This window comes from Nematolebias whitei, chromosome 15, assembly GCF_014905685.2.
Source record: "Nematolebias whitei isolate Nwh7 chromosome 15, NemWhi1, whole genome shotgun sequence".
In the NCBI taxonomy this organism is placed as follows: Eukaryota; Metazoa; Chordata; class Actinopteri; order Cyprinodontiformes; family Rivulidae; genus Nematolebias; species Nematolebias whitei.
In genome coordinates, this window is record NC_056512.1 from 35,190,058 (window position 1) to 35,214,391 (window position 24,334).

Genomic DNA, 24,334 nt, shown 5'->3' on the forward strand with positions numbered 1-24,334 from the left:
CATTAAGCTAGCAGAAGAACAAACGTCAAGTGGCTTGGAAACGAGACCGGGGCGGATATTTCCCGAGGAAAACCTGAAACCACATCCGTATTCCCAACCCTGCGGTCGTGTGGACTACTGTACAAAAAGAGAATGATTGCTTGAATGTTTTAATAGTCTTGCTTCCCCCGTTTTTAGCCATCATAGCGTATCATATTTTTACAGATTCGCTATGGTGGATTCCCCTACCATGAAGAAGACTTTTGTGGTCTCAGACATAAAGCCATTGGATTTGTATGACTGCACTAAATCAAAAATATGCGCAAGTGTCGGATGGCTGTTGGCAAAGTCTTACGGCAGTTCAGGTAGGTTTTATTCAAGCCCTGTGAGTTAAAGACTGTTTACAACCTGTGTTAGTCATTTAGCCTTTTGCCGTTCGATAAAGTGTTAATATTGTTAGCAAAAAGCGTGTATGTGTAGAACTGTAGTGTTTGTGTAGTTCAGCAATTTGAGCACAAAGAGCCTCATGTGAAAAGAGCCCCGCTCTGTTCTGCATTATTTTAACCGTGACACATGTCATTTGTTCTGGGTCTGTTGGTCAAAGAAGTGATCCTCCTCCTGTAGGCCTCCCTTATCAAGCTAACAGGTCTAAAATGACAGGCTGCTGGCTACGTTTTAGGACTTAGTGTTTATACTCTGTGACAATGACCACCCCCACCAGGAAAACTCAACACTGGTTTCCTTTGCATACATTTTTACACTGGATGTAGCTGTGATCAAATGCATGCACTCTGAGAGAGTACATTTATACATCTTTTTTTATTTTATTTTATCAGGCGTTTTCTTCTTGTATCTTTAATCAGCAGAATTCAAGAAGAATAAAACGCCCAGTTTCTGTGATGCAAACAAACAAAAAAAAAGGCCCAGTCTTAATTGGTGTTTGTGCTTTGAGCTCTGTCACCTTTGACCCCGAGGTGCTAACACGCTTCCTTGTTTTTGAATACTAACTGGTAAAGATTTATTTTTTTTACCAGGACATTCTTACACAGCCATATGTGAGGAAGATTTAATAACATTGTTCTTTTCATTCCTTATTTTGTTTGAACATTTCACTCTAATGGTATGTCATTGTCTTGAAAGTGATTTTGCTTTTACAAAGCTTGACTCATTTTGGCGTAGAAAGACTGAGTTGAATTAATTGGTGTAACATTGTGGCTTTTGTTTTACACAACCCCAAGCAGGTCCTGGTTTAAAGACTTGACTGTCTTCAAACTGCATGTGCATCTAGAATCTTAGCCACACCTTGTGGTCAAAGTCATTTGACGCCAGGGATTGAGAATATGACAACAAACACTAGGATAATGCGTAGTTTCTATCTTAATCAACTTTACGACCTTGCTGATACAGTCATGCAAATTCAAGGTGACATCATCAAGTCCTTTCCCAGAAATTCAGCTCTGGTAGACATGATAGTTTGGCAGGTGCCAGATTATGTCGCCTCAGCTTTTCAAGGTCAGTTAACCAAACTAGGACATTTTTATGTCTTTGTTTATCAGCATGGGCCACATAGTGTCGGTGCCCACAGCTTTGATGAGATGGGCTTACAGTCATGTTAAAAGGCTTTAAGAAAACTTGAAATCTGTTTTATGGTTTCAGTTGAAACATTTGTTTGCATTTTAATGTGAAACGTGTGAACTGTCGAGGGTTGTACCCCGCCTCTCACATAATGACCTCTATAGATGGGCGCCAGCTCCTACACAACCCTGTGCTGAAAAGCGGGTAAAAAAAGATGAATAGATGGAGTAAATCTATTAATATTATGAAAAGACTAAACCAACACGTTGCAGTCTGTGCTTGTTGTCTTCGGACAATGAACAGCAGTCAGTTCTCTTTAACACATAGGATTTAATAGTAAAAGAAAATGTGTTAAAGTAGCAATCGATATTTCTAAAGTTGCTGTGACAAATGACCGATCACCCGAGGGTGACTCAAGTGTGTCATTTTACTGGAATGAAACTCAAGATTTACCTGTTTAGGCCAGAGAAAGGCCTGCTTCTATAAATTTACAAAAGCACGTGTGTTTTCTTTTGGAGTTCACACATTTTGTATAAGTCATGTGCATGTTCTTTTTTTTTTTTTTTTTGTATTATTTACTGAAACCAAGTTTTACTTGACCTAGACACGCACTCACTTTTTTACATATTCTTACAAAAAAATGTCTAAGATCTGGCTTCAGTTCTGTTTGTGCTATTAGTCTGTCTTTTTCCAGTCATTGTAACTATGGTGCATCAATAGGAGACATAGCTGAAGAGGATGTTTGCTTACTATTAGATTAGTGTTCTCACAAAACATTAAAATGTATTTTTCCAGTGTGTGAAACACGTCAAGACAAAGCCTTGGATAGGCTACTGAGTCGTTTGGTGTATTTTAATATATATTATGTTTATACACACATTTAGTTCAGTGTTTATTTCAAAACACCTCTCTCCTGGTTCCTCTGGTGTTGTCCTGTTTGCCTCTAAACCAGCCATAATGTGATCACTTTCAGGCTATAAGAAGATGTTCTGTGTGGACTGGCTCTTAAATGCAATTAAGCCACTGTGGTGCAGTGAAGCGGTTCCTGTGTTAATGTTACAGGATACAAAAATCTGTCAGGGTTAGCATGTTTATGGTAAGTGGATCCGTGAATGCATGTGGAGACGAGACACTTAATAATGTGTGCTTGGAGAGGGCCTTTTATTTCTAATAGATATTGGTTCAGTGATTAGTGTAAGACGGGCTCATTGACAGTCATGTTAATCAGTGTACACTGTATCCAAAAAAAAAAAAAAAATCTTTAAATCAGGTAAAGCTCAATAAGATAATCAATGGCAATCTTTTCCAAATTCCCTGAGCTATTTGTTAATTTGGTTTGGGCATTTCATTCAGTTCCAGTGCTGATGTGGAAATAGAGAGGGATGTTAACATTTGATCTCCCACAATAGAGGTGAAATAAAGGTTTTGAGGCAACAAAACAATACCTGCTTTGTTCTAAACATAAGAGGGGGGGTTATCGTGTGTTTGAAATAGTATATATTCATATAGTTCACATTCATATACCGGTAGTATATATTCAGGAGATATATGGATGCAGTTAGAGAGGACATGGAGGTGGAGTGAGGACAGAGTGAGATGGAGGAGGATGACTCTCTGTGGAGACCCCTAAAGAGAGAAAAGCAAAAAGAATCATCATGTGTGTTTGATATTTTCAAACATCAGGTCAGGTTGTTTTAAACACCATACAAAAATGGTCATACCTGTCACAGACAGTATTTTAATTTGTAAACATTTACCTGACATGGTATTTCATTAATTTTGTTTAAGTATTCAGTTTTGCATTAACATGGCCTATAGAAAGAGATCTTGTTTAGCTGGGCAACCTGCTTCAGTGCTCATCTTGCACACATGTGCGAATCTGTGCTTAAAAAAAAAAGTGTGCCGGAGTTCCTGAAAGTTTTCAGTGGTCAGTTTTGATTGTTGATGGAGCCACTACCAGCTAGTGATCAAACCTTTTTTGAAATTCAGTGCTGATTGTTTCGCTAAAAGGAGGAATATCGGTAAGTGGGTTGTGGGGATGGCCCTGCGATGGACTTGCGACCCGTCCAGGGTGTACCCCGCCCCTCGCACAGTGATTGCTGGACATGGGCACCAGCGACCCCCGTGACCCAAAATGGAACAAACGGGTAAAGAAAATGGATGGATGGATGGATGGGTTGTGGGGACTTTTTACCGTTCAGGGTCTCAGCTTGGTTTAAATACGGAGTTCCACTCAACTTTCTTCGTATAAATCTGTTCTGCTTTATGAGTTCTGCTCATCGTGATGATCACAGCTCAGTTGATGAAAGCGGAGACATGGCTCCCGTTCTCTAATTGTGTTTTTCTGTTTAGATGGCAGCCAACACAGCTTAGCTGACTACAGCTGTGATGCTAAACTATGTCAGTTCATCTAAATTTATTCATGTTCTACATTAATATTTTGCATTTCAGCTCAGTTGGTGTTTTCATGTAGTTTGAGAAGAGGTCGTCAGCTGAAACGGAGACTTCAGTACCATGTTGTGTCTCGGTAGTTTCATCAAGGCATCTGTTTGCTTAAAGAACTCGCCCACTACGATTATGTCGTGCTCAGTCGATAAACTTTGCACAAATTTGACTTTTGCCTTCTCACTCAAACCAATAGATAAGCACAGGGTGACAGAGGTAGTTGCTCCAGTTCAAGCAAACAAACGAGCATTTTTAATTTTAAATTAATGACTAAATGTCTATTTATATCAACATTATGGTGGAAGCACATTTTTTCATGTTTGGTCTTTAACACAGCTTTAATTAGTAATCACATGCTCTTTTTGTTATTATTTCTGATATGCATGGTGTAATATTTAGCTTTTTCGGATACTTTTGTATTGCTTTAACCTCAACTTTCTATGAAGTTAAAACAAAAAAATATGCGTTTGACAAAGTAAACGTTTATGTCAAGACTGTTTCATAGGAAAATAATGTTCATATCTATCACTTTTATCTCACTGAGTTCTGAGATTTGCATCCTGCTTTGCCTTCTTGGGGAGATATACTGTATTTTTTTTTTCTAGCACGTCATTGTGGGACTTGTTTCTTTTGCATGTACATTGACTACACATACCTAATAAGTAATTATTGCTCTAATGTGAGCAGTGTTGTGGTTTTAAAACGAAAAATGATCAAACATGGTGAGACAAACTATACTTGTGAATATACAGATGAAGAACAGGGCATTGACTGTTTGTTTTAGTGGCTGACCCCACGATGATCCATTACATGACTGCATATTAACTATTTTTAACACCTCTTATAATCTACAGCTTTAGACAAAAAATAAAGTTTTATTTTTTTCTGTTTAAGACACACTTTCAGTTTTATTTCTTAATGCCCTTTAAACAATAGAATATTAAGAGTAGAGTCTGACTTGCTAAAGGTTTTTTGGAGGGAGGATGGATAAACCAGTTTCATAGTGGGTGTGTCAAGTGTGTTTGTTTAATAATGTTTGCTGGGTTGGTCATATTTACAGAAAGATTGTTTGCTATTTTTATCCAACCACTAGAAAGGTGATGTCCCTTTTCTTAAGTTGAAACAGAAATGAAGGATCATGTTTGCATTTTAATGGCTCAGATTGGCAGGTTTGTCACAAATCGTGCTGCTGCTCTAGTATTCCATTAGAAAAAGATAATTAAAATGCTTTTACATTTGCTGTTATCAAAGGTTTTCGTGAGCAGGTGCTCAATTTATTTAACTTGAAACGAGTTATTGGTTTTTCTACCTGCCACAATGATCTTTTCTATTCTGTTTTTATTAATCTTTTGCTAATGGGGAGTTGGAAATTACAAATTCAGTTTTGACATTTACAGTGTCCCTATTATTAACAAAGCAATATAATTAAACATTTGCACACATTAACTAAAAGTAATTGTTTTCTATTTAGAAGTATCCAAACAGAAAGTTTTCTTTAATGGTTTATAGAGTTAAAATGCTACAGGTTCATTTGAGTGCGACTGCCATTTTATTGTCAAACTGGACGCTAAGTTTCTTTGGTGTTTGTGTTCACTGTTTTCATGGTCTTTATCTGTTAAAGACTTGTAACAAGACTGTAACTTGTAAAATAAAAAACAAACTGTTCTTATTGCGACTGCAAATGATTGAAGGGTTAGTATTTTAGAGTACAAAAGTATATAAGGTGTGTTCGTATAGGCTCCTAGGGTGTCTGCTGTAGGCTTCTTCAGGCTGTAATTATGTGCTTCAGAGGTTATATTGAATACTAACATCTCAAAAAATACAAATATTGAACAAAATAAGGGTGAAGTCTCAGATTCAATGTTTTATTGCTGGCATTTCTGAAAAAAAAAGTAAATTAATCTTTAAATAAAGAGCTATTTTTTGTTGTTTGTTTTAATAGTATTTTGACCTAATGTTTTGGGAAATATTTCATGACCTCCAAAAAGCTGTTTCAGCTTGTGAAAAAGGGCATAACATGTCTTTTAAAAAGGGAAAGAAGACAATTGTAGAGCATCATGTAATGGACAGATGCCAACTTCAGGGCTTACTGTGGCCCAGTGCCCTCAATGCTGCTCTACTCACGGTTAAACTGTGACTGCATGCAGGAAAACTAACTCATGCTGTGTCTTTGAGTAAACCATCAAGGTGATTCGTAACAGGTGTTCATTCTTTTATTTTATTTATTTCAACATGTCTTGTTGGACAAATAGGACATAAAATGTTCATCCAAATTGGGAAGAATTCTACAGCAATTATTTATTGTACGTTGTTTATTATTATTATAAAATTAGTTGTTGTTTTTGTTTGTTTGTTTTTTTTGTAAGAAGCTTTTTAAAACACAGAGAAATATATACCAGTTTTACTTGAGTAGCCATTTTCTATCATAACTTATGACCAAGAGCACCTGATTTATCATGGCTAAACTTTTAAACTTTCTGCTCAGACCTCCCACTGGATTTTGAGGCATCTGCAGAATATATATTCTGTTAAGTCATTTTACAAATGATGTTTGCAGGTGATGTTTGCCAGCAAAGTTTTATTTATTTATTGTGTATTTTTAGTTGCTTTCTCAGTAAAAATGCTTTGGTTCCTTATATTTTAGTATGCTTGTGGTCTTTATAGTGGGGGAAAAAATCCATAAAATCATCTCTTTGCTACATTTTTTTTTGTTCATTTTATAATAGGCTTGCTAACTTTATTTACAAATGCCTGATTCTTTTTTTTTTTCTGCTTGGGATGCATGATTCTTCTGACATTTCTTTTTATGTGTGAGCAAGTTGCTAAGAAAAATGGTGCACTACTTCTCCAAAGTGTCTTGAATCTTCCTGGAAGGTGTTTACCCGTCAACCTGGGTTTTAGATTAGCCTATTTGCGACAACATAACGAGAAGCTCTACCTCCAGAGTCCTTTTTTTTTTTTTTTTTTTTTGCCAATTCTTAACTTTGCAAACTGAGGAAACCTATTTGAAAACTGTTAGTTTTGGTTCTTTTGTCTTATTTCTTTATTTTTGGGAGTCTTTGTAAAGGTTTAAGGAAATCTAACTGAATATGTTTTCACAGTATTTGGCAGTCATTTTAACGTTTATCATTTAGTCTTTCTTCACAATGACTTTGAGAAAAACATTTAAAAAAACTTATTATTCTAACCTGGTATGTTTTTTTTTTTTCTTCTTGATAGAAAATGTCCCTACAGAGCTGCGTAACCCTTTCTACTGTGACCAGTATGAACAGGAGCACCTTAAACCTCCAGTCACACGCCTTCTGCAGTCCTCAGAGCTGTACTGTCGCACCTACAGCATATTATGTGGAGCCGAGGCCCAGCCCAAAGACAATGCCGCCCTGCTTCAACTCCTCCGTCAGAGAGGCGTAGTCGCCAAAGACCAGGAGGCAACAGTGACGGATGCAGACCTTCAACGAAAGCCCATCAAAATGGTAATGTCTAATATAAATCAGTCTCCAGTCCAATCCAACTGTATTTGTTGAGCATTTTTCATGCAACTTGCACCACTCCCCCACCCCCACCCCCCAAAATAAAAGCAATAGAAACAGCAAACCATGACCTCAACAGTGATTAAAAATCTCCATCGCTGCAATGAATTTCCATCATTTTGAACATGGCCAGGGCGGATTGCCGTCATCTGTTTAAAAAAAAAAAAAAAAAAAAAGTTTTGTTTTGGTCCTGGTAAAGCCATCCAAACTTATGATGATACAGGAATTAAACTGATGCTATTTTCAAACCAGTAAAGAGAACCAGACACACAGTTTGACCTAATCAGAGCAGGGTGGGTCCTGCTGTCTGGTTCACAGTGAGCCCAGGTGTGAGAAGCGGAGAGAAACTGCAGCTGAAAGCTCACCTGCAGCTGAAAGCTCACCTGCAGCTGAAAGCTCACCTGCAGCAAGTCATGGAGGACACCCCACTACCCTAACAGAACCTCCTGACCTTTCATGAAGATGTGCGTGCGTGCGTCCATCTTTACCCACTTCTTCCTTTTCGGGTCGAGGGGGTCACTGGTGCTCACGTCCAGCCATCACTGTGTGAGACGCGGGGTACACCCTGGACAGGTCACAAGTCCATCACAGGGACACGGAGACAAATGACACAAACAACTATTCACTCTCTCACTCACACCTAGGGTCAATTTAGAGTTACCAGTCAGCCTAACATGCATGTTTTTGTTCTGTGGGAAGAAATCGGAGTACCTGGGGAAAACCCACACATGCACGGAGAGAACATGCAAACTCCACCCAGAAGGCTCCAGGCCTATATGGTCTTGATGGTGCTTCATGAGGCGGGTGGGTTTCTACACCTCCTAGGTGTAGAAGAAATTTCTGTCAAAAGATTTTTCTCTGCTTTAATCCATGTCATAATCATATATTCAACATAATGTATGTAGACATTTTCCACCACATCCTCTGTGCAAGCCCACTTGTTGTTCATTGTATATCCAAGATATATTTAGACCAGTTTTTTTTTAAATAAAATTTTATAAATAGCAGCGAATAGATGGTTATTTCCTGGATGGTAATCATTTGAAGCAAAGCTTGGTTTATCTAGATTTTTTTACTTTGTTTATCCACTGTGACCAGATTTTCTGATATCCAGAAGGCTGTATATACAGGGCCCTGTTTGCTTTGATTCCAGGGATTAAAGGACATCAAAAAGACCCCTACTCATTCAGTCCTTCCCCCCAACCCCCAACATTTTCCCAACTGATCTCAGGGTGAGTGGTTCCAGCTGCAAAGGCAAGACTATCACATGACTACTTTACTTTCAGGGTGTGAGAGGGAGACCGAGTCTATCTACAATAGATGATCCGGATCAAAACAATGGCTAAACAGTTCTAGTGAAACTTAAGAGGCTGTGTTGAGTGAATACACCTAGCTGGCTCAGTGAGTTCATTCTAGAGAAACAGGTTTGTCTTCTTAGTCCTGCACAAGAGGTTCTGTATGCTTCTGTGTTTCTTGCACCACAATATAGTTCCAATAAAGTTGTCTCCAAATATAGAATTACTGTATGTATGATTGAAAAGAGAGCTTTTCCATCTGATCGTATATGATATTTTTCCTGTTATGATGCAATTTACTCCAACTTACTGTAGCTTGTTTTTGAAACGCAGCATATTGACGCTTCTGGGGTTTGTTCAGAAGGGAGTTGGGTGAACAATCCTTTCTCCTCTGCAGCTTTTTGCAAAAGCTCTGCAGTCGGTACTGTACTGCGGAAACAGTGTTGTAATGATGTGCCAACTTGAGCTAGAAAATGTGGATCCTTGTTGCTTTCGTTTAAATACAACAATTCAGGAAGAGTGGTAATGAAGCCAGTTTCTCTTAAAGGGGATTTGTTTTTATTTTTCCTCATCCTGTAATTTTCAGTATTTTATTTATATTTTTACTTGCTTTTAATAATTTTAGTGTGAATATAATATAACACACTTTGCCTAGTTTGTCACATTCATCCTCTTTTTGTCCTGTTGAATACGTTTTTTTCATGAAGCTTTCAAACCCCGATAACGTCACACCAAGCACTTTGCTTCTTATTCACCTAATCACACTCACAGATTCATCCCTATTTTGTTTCACATTTTCTTTCTCTTGCATCCCCCCCCCCCCCACACACACACACATTCTTTCTCTCTATCATATGTCAATCTTTTTAACATTTATGGAAGCATGATCATAGCTTTGCACTACAAATCAGTTCATGCTAACATGTTTTTAATAAAGACCACGAAGGGGATTAAATACATGTGTAGTTTTGATGTTAAAAATTGCCATCCTTATTGCTTCTGCACCACCATTAAAAGCTGAATGACTTGGATGTCAGTCATGCCCGATGTCTTTAATTTCTTTTGTCCATTAATTTATTTCCCCCCAATCTGTTTTTTATTTTTAGATTGTGTTTTATAGTTCTAACCATTACTCATCTCAGCTTTAAATTCTAATCCTTAAACTCTTATTCGGCTGTTGCAGCCAATGCTGCATTTACTGTTTGTTACTTCTGTGTATGATCCTTCCAGTCACTAACAGCTCTTGGAGTTTGTTTGCCAGTGACTGGCATCGCGGCTTGTGTGGCAAGCAATGAAAGTGGGTCATGCTGCAGATAGAGCATCAGTGTGGGCCCTGGCCAGTAAAAGAGCTTTGTAGCAGCAGTAGTCTGCTACAGAACTGTTTATTAAAAAATGACATTTTTAAAGCTTAGAGGATAGCACGGTGCATGGTGCCCATGCTTTTTACCACCATGTGAACAGTGCTGCTAAATGATTTGCTCTGCCATATTTGAGTGTGTAGTTTGTACTAGACAAAACTTGTACCATTACAGCCATTTACTAAAACTGCAAAATTGGGTTGATGCTTAAATCCAGACTCCATCAGATCACTAAAACCCTTACAAATGCTGGTTATTGTCACATTGGCTTAGCTTGATGCATCTACACCTTTTGTGACACATTAGTGTTTTATTTATTGTTTTCGAGGTCATTGATTTTGTGTCCTCCTGATTCAGGCAGAGGCCCATCCCCCATCACTCCTCAGATTGAGGGTAGAGATCTTTAAAGATTAGACATAATCTTGTATCCAGACTGAATGTCATCTTTCATGATTGGTTGACCTGCCAAAGAAGAGTGACTCGTCATGCACCCTAACATGTCTCAAATTAAATGTGTGATTACAGCACTTTTTGTATTTACTGTGCTTACCCTTTTTAAATCAAATCAAGCTGTTAAACTGCTGGTGTGTGCTTCAAACTAGTGCCAGCATAGACTTGTCATTTAAGAGCATTTCTGTCTAGTCAGCTTAGCTTGCCATGCCAAATTTATTCTTGGGGCTTTTGTTGAAACAGCCAAGTGTTGGTGGTTGAAACAAAGCATGCAAGAGTCGCACCTTGAACAGGCTGTAGAAAAAGACACTAGTGATTTCACCAATGATGGGCCTAAATATGGATTTTTGCTGTGGCAAAAGTAGCTTACAATATAGCTAGCCTTCCTCCAGGTCTGCTGTCGTCGTTGTTGTTGTTTTGTTTTGTTTGTTTTTGGATAGTGTGACAGTCTTAAATAATATTGCTGTGTTGGCAGGTTTCTGGCCAAGCAAACGCCTTTCAAGAACTTATCTGAAGTAGCAGACAATTAAAAACACCAGCATCCTCTTACACCATTAGTTTAGCTTTAGGCCTTTGCTAATTGAAACATATTTATTCATGACAACTGAACTGTGGTGTAAACAAATGCAGTATAAATCTATATGTGCTGATTTTTTTTCTTTTCTTTTCATACATCCAGTTGATGTCCATATGAGTATTAACCTACTTTTAAAAATCCCTTGCTGGGCCCCCGTCCTGCTTGATCCCCATGTTTGTCTACCCACCAGCAGGAACAAGGCTGGGTAGGGGGGATGGGGTTAAATCATATTTCAAACATAATCAGATTTTACCCTCATCATAATCTTGTGTAATGATCAACAAGATGCTTTGCTCTCTTTTGAAATTAAAATGTTGAGGTAATAATGTAAGCAGCTTTCCAACAAAGGGCCATTCATATTTTAGTTCAAGGGGTCAGTTGATGAAATGTTAATTTTTACTCGGATACCAGTGCTGGATGTCTCTGAGCTGAAAACCAGGATTAAACCAGGAGCACAGATCGGTGTTGCAGTCAGGCTTGTTCTGAGGTGCATTGTGGGTCATCTGGTTGGTTGTTATGGTGATCTGGCGGGCTCAGAGCTGTGTGTTCGAGTGGCTCCTCTCTGTACTCATTAGAGAGCCTTGTGATTTAGCTTAGCAAGCTCCCTTGGGTCTGCAGTGGGGAAAGCTACTGGTGACTTCCCATTCCCTTATTTTGCTTCTTTTTTTTTGTTTGTTTGTTTGAATCACCCTGTACTCTCTTCCATGAATAATTATTCTACTACAGTATGACAGCACAGCAGTTATTCACTCTTTTCTTTAGGTCTGCCATACAGTTCTTCTGTCATCCCATTACTTGGCACATTGCTAATGAAATTGCAACATTTAACTAAATGCACACATGTGTTGCTACCATTTAAAATGTAGCTAAAAGCACATCTATGCTTTTACAGAGATGGTTTTAAACAAAGTTGTTGAAACTAATATTGATGTAATACTCATAGCATTATTTCTGTATTTTTTTTAAAAATATTTTTATTTTTTTTAATTTTAAGTAGGATACGGTGGCACAGTTGGTAGAGCTGCCACCTCTCAGCAAGAAGGTTGCCGGATTTAATCCCAGCTGTGGATTTTTCTGGGTGGAGTTTGCATGTTCTCTCCGTGCATGTGTGGATTTTCTCCGGGTACGCCAGTTTCCTCCCAGAGACCAAAAACATGCATGTTAGGCTGATTGGTAACTCTAAATTGTCTATAGATGTGTGAGTGAGTGTACGAATGGTTGTTTGTCTAGTTTGCCTCTGTGTCCCTGTGATGGACTGGAGACCTGTCCAAGGTGTACCCCGCCTCTCACACAGTGATAGCTGGATATGGCATCAGTGACCCCCTGCAACCTGAAAAGGAAAAAAGGCAAAGATGATGGATGGATGGATGGATGGATGGATGGAGTTTTAAGTAGAATACAACATAACACATGACAACTATTGTCATCCCAAAAATTGAATGATGGGCAATCTATTTACATTAAATCTTTTTGTTTAATAGTATTAGAATATAGAAGATTATATAAAAATTTCAAGCTCCTTGTTATTTGTTCCATCTTTTGAACATGCATTTCATAAGAAAAGTCATAACTCGCAGACAAGCAAGTAGCAGTCTTTACTTTAACAATAGTTGAAGAACGAGACAGTTAAGGTCACATTACTACCGGTGAATGACTTTAGTACATCTACAGAGTTTGCCCTAGTAGTATTTGACAAGGCTTTGCTGGCATAGCTTGCCCCGGGTCTGCCCAAGTCAGCATTTTACAACAGGGTTGAGTAGGCAGACATGCATGCAGGGCACTTGCATGCAGCTGAAATACCACCAGATCTTATCTGGGGCTACAAAGAGGTTGGAATAAGTCTGTCTGGCATCTAAGGTGGAATTTGCAAGTAGTTAGAAGGACCAGGTTTTGTTTTGCACAGATTAAAGTTCAAAATTGTATAGTGGAGATTAAATGAGTGGCCTCTTGGCAGGAATGTGTTTGTGACCTGTCTGACTCCATCTTGGCCAGAGTGAATTGTTATTGCAAGGCATTTGCTGCTGTTAGCCAATAGTCAGAAAAATGACCCTGCTGCTGATTTTCATTGGCTACTAAAAATACAAAAACCAAAAGACGTAAAGATACGACACAGAGAGGCATTACATATCAATGGAAGATACTTCGACAAAGAAATCTGAGGTTTGTTTTATTTCTTTTAGAAAAAAATGTTTCTTGTAAATAACTTTAATTTTCAAGACCATTTGGTTGCCTTTCCTCCTTCAGTGTTAACTGGTGTTATAGGTTTAGGTCCAATACGTGGTTTCTAAAATCAGAAAAAACTAACCAATGATTGAAGTTTAAAAAACACAGCACAAGTCAGTAATAATGAAAAGGGTTATAAAAATTGCAAAAATTTTAGTCTATGAATATGCACATTTTCAGTCGATGATGTGATCATTAAGATGGGTGTAATATTTTAACAGTATGTTAATCAAAGATTAGGCCAATGAAGCACCGCTGGTTGTAGCCTCGTGGAACAAACGGAGCATAACTTCTAATGAGCTAACGGGTTTAAAGAATTAAAGTATTCACTTTAACTGAGCTGTTACTATAGGTGGTTCATATTAATAGGCTCTGGCTATTTGAAAATGTCTTGTGATTTGTCACCTGGGCTTCTAATGGTTATGGTGTCAATGTGATGTCTTTTTTTTTTTTTCTATTCATGTTGTAAAAAATATAACCATAGTTCTATTTATGTTGTTTGTTATCCAAGAAAAGAATACAGGGACAGGTATGTTTGTATTTTATTTGCAATTTCTTGTAGATTTTTTTTTCTCTTTTCTTGTGTTGTGTGTTTTGGTTGATGTAGTTACAGGTTTCTAATATATCTTGTGTTTTATCTTGCACCTTGAAATATTTCTTAAGGATGCATGCTTTAAAAGTAAAATAATTGGCTAAAGAAACTGTAAACAAAGGGAAAATAACTAAGGAGGGATACTTCCAGGATATTTGCGTTATCATTTAACAGATCTGCCTGCTATTTAATGATTATGATGAGTGTACAACACAGGTCCAAAGTTCACCCACATCTACTGATGATTGTTTTACTGGCTGGGAAGTCCAGACAGAGCTGGCTTTTAGTGACCTCTAGAGGATACCACTTGGTGAAGACTGGCACAGCAGCACCAGACCACAATCTTATCTGCAGTTAACTGAGCTCTGTTACTATAGAAATAAATTGTCAAACTGTAAATTAAATTTGATTGATTGTAGTCTGGGCTCTGACCTTAAGTTCCTGCTTATTTTTTTCTGCCTTATGCTTGGTGCAGAGTGCTCATCTGGCACTGATAGATGCCTTGATGACAATAGGAGCCATGGAGACGGTGACTGCAGTGAAGATGTGCAATTCTGCTGAGCTACTGGGTGGAGCTGCCAGATGGGAGGATGCTGTATTTCACTGGGTTAATGTGGTAAGAACCAGTTCAAAGCAAAGAAACTTGTTTTAAGCATATGTTATCATTTGTCGGGTATGATTCATTGTTTAGTGTCACGTGTCATCAGCCCTGTGCTGATGATGACCTAGCATCTATTTAGTGTCGCAAATGAAGTTACTTTAATTTTTTAATCCTTAAATGTAATATTGTACATTTTTACACACAATATACTGTAACCCCTCTGTGTTCTCATCTTACACCCTCAGTTAAACCAGAAGCTCCGAGAACGTACTGAAGGAACCCAAAATGACTCATCTCAGGAAGCTACAGAGCTCCAACCTGTTGAGCCCTCTGTGAGTATTGCATACCCTTAAGACAGTATTACGCATCAGGGCTTTATTTTAATGAAATGAGGCACAGATGGCAAATCTGTAATGGTAAGGCAAATCTGCTGGCACAAACAATAGTAGGTGTGATCAGATATTTTGTTTTTTGTGGCTACTTTTGCTGTTGCAAAACAGGTGGCCTCAGGTACAGCAAGTGTAATGTTCTAGTAGCAGCTGCATGGGGATTAGGAGGGAGGTGAATTCCTGACTTCAGGTGGAGTCAAGGTGAGCTTTAGTGATGACTAACAGAATCAAGGGAGGGTGACTCCCTTGATTCTGTTAAAAAACTATTCATTCTTGTGAGGGATTATGATAACCCAAACTTTTTTTTTTTTTTGCATATTTGAAAAAAAAAAAGCTTTGTTCTTAAGATTAAATACTTAAAGCCCTATAAAAAAATATATATATTCAACTAATTAGATATAATATTTAGAAATGTACTTATTTTTTTATCAATTTTCCTGGCATTTGTCATATCCATGCTTTTAATAGGTATGAAATATGCCTTTATTGCTGTATAAAGCTCAGTCCAGAATGGAGCTATTTGAACATTTGTTGTGTTCCTGCAGGTTTCCACTAATTGTGAAATAAAAACAATATAGAAGAAATATACAGTAAATCTTCAATATGAGGCACATAAAGCTCATATTTTTGGTTGACTGCATTCTATAGGCCTTAGAATTAACAGAAGACACTTTAAAATATTTGGTAGAACGTACAAACGATGGCTGAATCAATTGTTTTTTCCTTCTTTTTCCAAGAGTGTTCTGTCATCACAACCCTCTCCAGTTTGTCTTGTTCTTCCACTGTTGGCTTAATATATGTCCCTGTGCTCCTCCATTTCCCTTTTTTTCTATTTTCTGGTATTTCCTCTTCTACTCTGACAGTGTCCTACTCGCTGGTACTGGAAACTTGTTCCTGTAAGTTCCCTCCTTCCCTCTGCCTCCTCTCCCTCTCCCTCCATCCCACCACTATCTTCATCAAATTTCTCAGCCAACATATGATCAGGTCTGTTTTTATTTTAATTTCCCATGTCCTGGGTTGAGACTGCATTGTTTGTTGAATCCTTCTCTGCATCAAATGACATTTGAGTTAACAGTGTTAAAGTTAACAGTGCTGCAGGTCAAAGGCATTGATGTGAAAACTCGAGTGGTGCATGACTCAGTTAAATAGGTAGGACTTCAAAATGCCATACACAACTGGTTTCTCTAGTGTGTGTGGCAAAGCAGCTGTGTTTTGATTGGGATTAACAAAGACATGCAACTGCTGAACTGCTCCCTGTTGGAAGCAGGCTGTTTGTATGGTGCATTTTTACCTGAAATGTTTTCTTTCAATCCAAGACCTCCTTTTTTTTATATTTCTCTCTCTCTCTCATTTTCTCGAAATTCTCAGTTGACCCACTTTTTCCTAATTAAACTCACTTTTGCTCCTATTCAGTCATTCCCTTTGCATCTGCCTTTAGCTCATCTATATTCAGTCTTTTTAAAACGTCCTTAGCATGATCTTTTCTTTGTCCTTTTTGTCATGCATAATGTAATTCTTAACATCATGTATCACTGTGTGAACATTTGAAGATTACTTGTCCAGTTTGTAAAAGCTTGACTTTGTCAGTTAATGTTAACTTGTAGATCAAATTGAAGTAAGTTTTTATTGTTGTCACAATACTAATTTTCTTTAATGTTCATTTTGAAGCTCCGCTACAGAAAGGATCAATTTCAGTCCAAAGTGAAGCCCATCTTTCCTGTAGTGAATGACGTGAAGGATCTGTCCAGTGGCTGTGCTGTTGCTGCAGTCATACATTATTATTGCCCAGGGTTACTAAGACTTGAAGGTACTAACAAACCTTTTTATTGTCAAAAGAATGGCTTATCAGTACATAAGTTACATCTGTTTCACACTTTTCTTCCTCTCTGTAAGATGTTTGTATGAAAGACACCATGTCTGTGGCAGACAACCTGTGCAACCTGCAATTCATCTGTGAATTCTGTGACAGCTGTCTGAAAGGTTGCTGTCACTTAACACTTGAAGACATGCTGTATGCACCACAGGAGCTTCAGGTACTTCCTCAGTTTCACTTCTTAAATAATCTAATGGCACAATATGGAAAATGTATCTAATTTATAATGTGTAAATCTTTTAGCTCAATTTTCTGAGCTTCCTGTCAGAGCTGCTTTGGTGGTTTGAAGTACAAAGACCAGAATTTCTTCAGCCAATAGACACTTTAGGTAAGCACCACTGATTTGTGGTCTCTTGCAAATGGTGTGCGTCTTTAAGATGGCATTGGGTATTTGTAATTTATTAAATAGATTTTTATTCTTCTTCTTTTAAAGATGGATCCACTCCAGTAACACCAACTAGCTTGAGTGGTAGCAGGTAAAGTCTTTGTGAATTAGATTTAGCTGTAAAGTTGTCTGGCATATCACTGAACAATTGTTTTACCTAAAAGGATATTTATCTACTTTCCAGTACATCCCCTTCAATATTTAAGAAGCCATTCCTCCCAATTTCTTCCTCTGCATCCGGTAATATGACCACTTTGTCAAGTAACAAATTTTTTTGCTCTTAATCTTTGTTTTTAAGTTCTGTTTTGTCAGTTTTACTTTTTTTTTTTTTTTTTTTTTTTACTTTTAGATGTTGAAAATGTTTCATAATTTCCAAACCATCTGGTGTGTTTAGTTGTTTGTGCATCCTTGTGTGTGGTTTGCATGCCTTTACATGTTTGTGTGTCCCATTGCACTCAGGATCTTTGACTCAGTCTACCTCAATGTCTCATATAGAAGGAGTTGGAAAGACATGGACCAAGAAGCCTCTCAGGTAGAACCTACACATTCAATAAATAAAGTGTTGTGCAAACACAGTTTATTGTACCTAAACTTGTTTTGTTTTCTTTGTAGCCGACCTTTGTCAGCAGTATCCTTCAGCATTCCTTTTGGCCTGGATAGTGATGTGGACATAGTGATGGGCAACCCCGTCATAACTCGCTCTGTGAGCTCAGATCATCTCAATCCAGCAAGCCAAAGCATGACCCAGGTTCCCTACACTCCAGCTGAAGACCTTAGCCATTTGCTTGGTAAACACCCTGGACCCAACGGTCCACAAAGAGCATCTTGGGCCACACAGACTCCCATTATTCCAAGGCTTGAAGAAGAAAATGGCCTTGGGACAAGTGAAACAGGAGAGCTGCCTACCATAGAAGAGGCTCTTCAAATTATTCACAATGAGGACAAGATGGAGCCCCGTTTACACCCTGATGGTGCTCCTGATGGCTTCTACCTCCACTCTCCTGATGAACCTGCTAATTCTAGATATGACAGCAGCTTGACTCCCATCAGCTGCTCTGCCCCAACACATTCAAGAATGTTGTACCAGCCTAAAGGAGAGTCCAGGGAACCAGCTCGCAGCAGAAGCGCCTCAGGATGTTCACGGGATGATGATTCGGTCTTGAGAGATGGTAGTGTGGATTCAGATGCCTTAGAAGACATGCCAAAGGCCCAATCCACTCCAAGTACACCAGCTGCAGGTCCATACTCTGCTCGTAGTAATAGTAAGGAGGTGAATGACAGTGGAGTGAAGATGACTAACTTTGCAGAACGTAAAAAGAGACAAAGCATGGACTCTCTTAAAGCCAGCAACCCCTCTTCTCCTCAGATGACCACATGGGCACAAAAGTCTGAAGAAAGCCCAAGCAAGAGCCCACAACTCAATAATGAAATGTCCGAGCTAGGGGTTCGACTTGAAGAAAAACGCAAAGCTATAGAAGCCCAAAAAAAACGCATTGAGGCCATTTTTACAAAGCATCGACAAAAACTTGGGAAGAGTGCCTTTCTGCAGTTAAAAACGGAGCAAAATGAAGACGATGAGGAGAAAGTAGGTAGTCAAGTCGGTGCCTCATCTGCAGAAGAGGATCTAGAGGAAAGGCTTGCTCAAATGAATGAAGAAGAGCAGAAGGAACAGCGCCCCTCAGTGGAAGGTGGAAGTAATAATAGAAGAGAACTTACACCGGAGGTCAATCAGACCAAAGCAAACATATCAGGGGAGAAAAGTTCTGGGACGCCTGGTGAAAAAATGGTTGCTCCATTAGGTGATTATAATAATGCTGTGTCCAAGTTAACTGCAGCACTTTCCTCTCTGCAAAGTGACATGCAGCGGCTGACACAGCAGCAGAATCAACTTATCAAGAAGAAACCTGAAACGTCCAGCAGCAAATCCTGGGTTATTCCAGCCAGCCCTAAAACCTCCACTCCAGCTCCTCCTGCACGCCTGTCAAGAGAATCCACTCGAGGTTTAAACTCGACCTCCTCTTCATCACCGTCTCCCAAAGTCTCAAACCTTTCCGCTCCTCCAAAATCTCCTCGGGTTAATAAAAGAGCGAAGTCTGTACCCCCTAAAAGTCCGAAACACAGTCATCAAATGGATCCGAAGGTCCCAACCCTCTCCAGGGTTCTCACTCCGCCTCAAAATGTGGATCGCATTCCCCATCTTCGTCGGGTAAATCCCTCTCAGACTCAGGTCCAGACTTCACTGTCCTTCTCTATAGGTGATTCTAATAACCTGGCTGATATGCGCTCCTCTGGACCTACTCCTGTTCCCACACCTTCACTAACACCCATACAGACTCCTACTCCACCTCCTCTTCCTGCAGGAGATGATGACCATTCAGAAGTGGGATCTATTGACGGACAAAGTATATTTAGCATGGACCTTGATGCTGGGGCCTCACATAGCCCTTTCAAAAAGGAAGGACTTGCAAGTGGAGGCTGCAGCTCTGGTGCCCCTTCAGAGTGCTCCTTTGATAGTGAAGTCCCTGCAGGAATGTTGAATGGCAAACACAATAGTTTGATAGAAATTTCATTATCTTCCTTGCGAGGAGAGACCGAAGAGGATGATCAAGTGCCTGACGCTTTCTCTGATTCAATGAGTGACAAAACGGAGCCAGAATCAAAAGCTGGAGTTGGGTTCTTTTTCAAGGTCTGCAACTAAATCTGAGCATTTCAGGATATTTGGTTGTAGAAGGAAGTTTTAATGATCGCAGTTCTGACTTCTTTGTTTGTTTGCAACAGGATGTCAAGCATCGAACAGAAGATGAGATGGCCCAGCGAAGAGCAGTTTTACTTGAGAAACAGCAGAAAAGAGCAGAAGAGATGAAGAAACGCAAAATTGAGCAGGAGAAAGAAAAAGAATCAAAGTAACATTTGATTTTTTTTTTTCGGATATCTGTATTTATAACCAAATTAATAAGATAGCCATAGCCAAATGTCTACGTTAATTTGATCAAATTTGTTTGCTATGAACATTAAAAAAATTTTGCTTCATATCAGTGATGATTAAGATTTATTGGTGTACTGCTAAATAATTCATTATTTTTAATATATCCAAATGCACATGGTTTTGCAATACAATTTTCTGACATTCAGGAATTCAACATAATTTCTTGTACGTTTAGCAAGCCTCAGTGGATGATCATTGAAGGCTGGGGTAATAAGAGTGAAGACACACCCCAGACCTCGATCACCCCTCCAGCATCACGCACCCCACCAGCAGAAGGGACTCCTCAACGCAGAGGGGACTTCACCAAGCAGGAGTATGAGAGGAGACATCAGCTGAAAATAATGGAAGACTTGGACAAAGTGCTAAAGCAGAAGCCCACCACAGTCCGTGGTGTGAAGAAGCAAAGGCCCAAGACTGTGTTTAGAGATGACTCCGTCTTGTCCAACAGCCCTGCCAAAGGTTTCATTGGTAAATATTTCTGACCAGTATCGTTCAAGTTATTTTCTCACCCTTTGTTTACACCTGCATTGTTTTTAATATTTCCTTTCATTTCTGTTGTTTTCTGTGCAGGTCCTAGGTTGAACAAGGTGTACTCTCACTCAACAATGAACCTGTCTTCTATGGCTAATGACTCTGGAGGTCTGAGTGTCAGGAAGTCGCCAAGGTAACCTGTGTGTTGATGATGCTTAGATTTATTTAAGAAAGGATTTTGGACAATTGATGGTATATAATTTAGTCTTAAACACCACAAACATTAAATGTCAAAGGAAATGTATTTTTATTTTAAATTTGACATTTCATTGAATTGAGTAATTGCATCATTGTGATGCCAGTACCTTATTGAAGCTTGAGGGGGAAGTATAGTAAAGCACAGTGGAATTCTTCAGCTATTTTACCTTAGTGGCTGAACTTTTTCCTTTTTTTTTATCCCTAGCCGTTCACACTCTCCGTCCAGGTCACGGCTAATGTCACCAGGGCGAAGAAGTGCTCAGAACGGAGAACGGGATTGGGAAAATGGTTCTACAATTTCCTCTCCATCCTCCATCCCAGAATACACAGGTCTGTGATAGGTTGCATATCAAAATATTGTTAAATTAAAACATTTGAGCAATGTCTTTTCCATGTTTGGTCTTCCAGGACCAAAGCTATACAAGGAACCAAGCTTCAAGTCCAACAAGTTCATCATCCACAATGCCATCACTCGCTGCTGCCTTGCTGGAAAGGTCAATGAATTACAGAAAAACAAGGTTGTTGAGGTAAACTATGCTGTTGCTTTACAGTTCATCTAAGAAGTTCTCAGCACCATGACTAAAAAGCACTCATTTTTCTGTTGTTTCATTCTGCAGGACATGGAAAACAGCACAGCCAATCACTTCCTCATCCTCTTCAGAGATTCCAGTTGCCAGTTCAGAGCAGTTTACACCATGAACCCTGAAACTGAGGAGATGGTACGGCTCACTGGTATTGGACCTAGAATGATCACACTTGAGATGGTTGAGTCCATTTACAAGTACAGCTCTGACCGCAAGCAGTTCACCGCCATCCCGTCCAAAACCATGTCCATGAGCGTTGATGCATTCACCATCCCTGGACACTTTTGGCAGAAACGCCCGGGAACTCCCAAAAAGCTTAGCACCCCCAAATAAAGTCTTACTGGACATAGGTTAAGGATGCTACTATTCAGGAAATCAACACCAATTTGACTTTTTTTTTATTATTATTATTCTGTAATTTAGCCTGTGTGGCACTTGAGATGGTTTAAATAGACTAGCAGCAGACAGCGTGACTGATCATCTAGAAAAACTCTGGTCTCTGAAAAACACCTCAGTCAAGTGTACATGCTAAGAGAATGGGTCAGTCACTACTTCAATCAACCAATGTATTTACAGTAATGTTATCTTCATAGCTTTTGACAGGCTCTGGATGATTCACTAAGTTCGAGAAATGTAATGTAGCTGGTTCAAAAAGAAAAAAATAATTCCTTTTCCCTTGCCGCCTCATGCCTTGCCTTACCCTGCCATACCCAAGTCATTTTGGTGACTTTTTGGTAAGAAAAAAGGGGGACAGCCACACTGCCTTTGCCCAAAAAACAGTAATTTGGGCATTAGTAGTTCACCTCTCAGCTCTACTTCTCCTTTCGCTGCCTTTTCTTCTTCCAGGGCTCACTTCGTCAGTCTACGAAGACGGATGGCTCAGATCTCAGTTCTGAGGGAGATCTCAGTTGGCAGATAACACTGCTGTAACATGAATGTAGAGCACACACTATTGTTCTGCTCAGGGGTGTTTTCCCTGTATAGGCAAGGCTAGAGAACACCATAACTGCTGGTCTCTTGATGGGCTGACTGGTGGTTTCTAGTTTGCTTTCTAATGGATGTGTACACCCAGAAACTGCTTGTACCCCATAGTATGTGCACTCCCCCTCAACTCTCCTTCAGCTGTAGGCATCTGGATGTTTTTTTATACTTTTTGACATGTTTCTTGCCAGATTGCGTTCTTGGGAGCTGAATGAAGAATGAAATTTCGTGTGATGATTTTTCCTCTTTTCATGCTTTCTCGTTGAAACGTTGATATGAGATTGTCATAGAATAAATGGAGGGCTTTATCATGTTCATTACTACTTGGACACTGCTCCTTGAGAAAATGATAATCAATGCTGGTTTAATATATACTGAATGCTGATTTACGTTCACTATTTTGACAATGATTTGTAAAAAAAAAACGATAGGTTGACTTTTTGTAAGTTACAAATAAGCTAGGCTGCTGCTGAAGCATTAGTGAGATGTGTGTTTGAGATTAAAATGAATGAGAATGAGTAACATTGTTTAAAAGCTGAAAAACTGTTTTGATTTAGGATGAATAAATCCATGAAGTGAGCCTGTTTCCTAACGTGTTTTCCCTGTTTATGTGTACTGACATGTAAACAGTAGGTTTCTTAATGAAGGATCATTCTGGACTGTAACAGCCCTCATCTACCCCAAGTCCCTTGAGACTCCATGTATAAATAGGGGAATGTAAAAGGCCATTTTATTTTTTTTTTTGTTTGATTGATTCTCCTAATGTCTGTGCTAGTAGGCAAAAAAATAAAACTAAGCTTGACCCTAGTTTTTTATGATAAAATCAGTAAGGTGAAACAATCTTTAGAAATTTGCCCACTTCTCCTTTAGTCGTTAGGACTACAACAGTTGCCACAAGTAAACTGTCTTCTTTTATAATTACTGCCTCCAGGAAATGTGGTGTTTTTACCACAGGGGTTTCTGTAAAAACTATGTTAAGATTAATGAGAAAGAAACAGTTGAATGATTGCTTGGAAGTTCTTGTGGATGAGCGCGTGTAGAAAAAGTGGATGTTTATTTTGGTATTTGTAAAGCTAGGATGTGGTCGTAAACATCTTTTCAGTGCAATTCTTTCCAGAGTAATACCTGCATATCCCAGAAATGTATTTATTTGTGCTTGAATTGTGACAAATTTATTGTTTTAGTTTAAGATCTTTGATTTTTCTCTTTTTTTTTTTTCCCCCTTGAGGCAACGTGTCAAATTGTCATTTCATTGAAGTTGTCATGTTTTTTGTTCCTCCTTTGTTTTCCAATCTGTGCCAGCACATTATGTATGTTCATTTCATCACATGACTGTCCTTGGCGACTGGACCAGAAAAATAAAATGTTTCTTTTTAATTCATCCACATCTGTTTTTCATCACCATTTTTTGTTTTCACCATATACATTTTTATGTTAGAATTTGAAATGGGTGAGATTTGTGTGGGTAAATGTCCTCTGCGGACTAAACATCTGGAAAACGATTCTCTTGCAGAGGCAGAGTTTGTTATGAGTAGACACAAACATGCAGACACCAAGTTAATTTGATTAATACTGTTTATTGTGACTATTTTTCCTCTTAATATGCAAGTAAAACCTTTTATTGCTTTGGTCTCAGATCTCTTAACACTGCTACAGATTACGGGGTGTTAGTGATAATACTGTTTATTAAAAGCTTTTTAAAGCTTGGCACAGTATAATTACATATTGAGCCTTTTAAAGGTGTTCTTGGAACACCTTGATTGGATGTATTCCCCTCACTTT

General features: G+C 38.8%; 1 protein-coding gene across 1 annotated transcript; it reads left to right on the forward strand.

Moving 5' to 3' along the window:
* The first annotated feature begins 148 nt into the window (after window positions 1-148).
* Window positions 149-21,948, forward strand: camsap3 (calmodulin regulated spectrin-associated protein family, member 3). Its single transcript, XM_037689092.1, has 18 exons — window positions 149-344; window positions 7,219-7,472; window positions 14,500-14,640; window positions 14,871-14,957; window positions 15,878-15,910; window positions 16,683-16,821; window positions 16,908-17,047; window positions 17,131-17,215; window positions 17,321-17,363; window positions 17,457-17,512; window positions 17,732-17,804; window positions 17,885-19,958; window positions 20,051-20,175; window positions 20,434-20,726; window positions 20,829-20,922; window positions 21,193-21,317; window positions 21,396-21,514; window positions 21,605-21,948. The coding sequence occupies exons 1-18, from the start codon at window positions 212-214 to the stop codon at window positions 21,902-21,904; spliced, it is 4,314 nt and encodes a 1,437-aa protein (XP_037545020.1). The 5' UTR covers window positions 149-211; the 3' UTR covers window positions 21,905-21,948.
* The last annotated feature ends 2,386 nt before the right edge of the window (window positions 21,949-24,334 follow it).

Bases quoted from the DNA above. Each gene is read 5' to 3' on its own strand.
- camsap3 (XM_037689092.1), top strand. From the start codon at position 212: ATGGTGGATTCCCCTACCATGAAGAAGACTTTTGTGGTCTCAGACATA. The intron at 17,805-17,884 runs GTAGAACCTACA...TTTTCTTTGTAG, and splicing joins TGGACCAAGAAGCCTCTCAG to CCGACCTTTGTCAGCAGTAT. The intron at 21,515-21,604 runs GTAAACTATGCT...TTCATTCTGCAG, and splicing joins AGAAAAACAAGGTTGTTGAG to GACATGGAAAACAGCACAGC.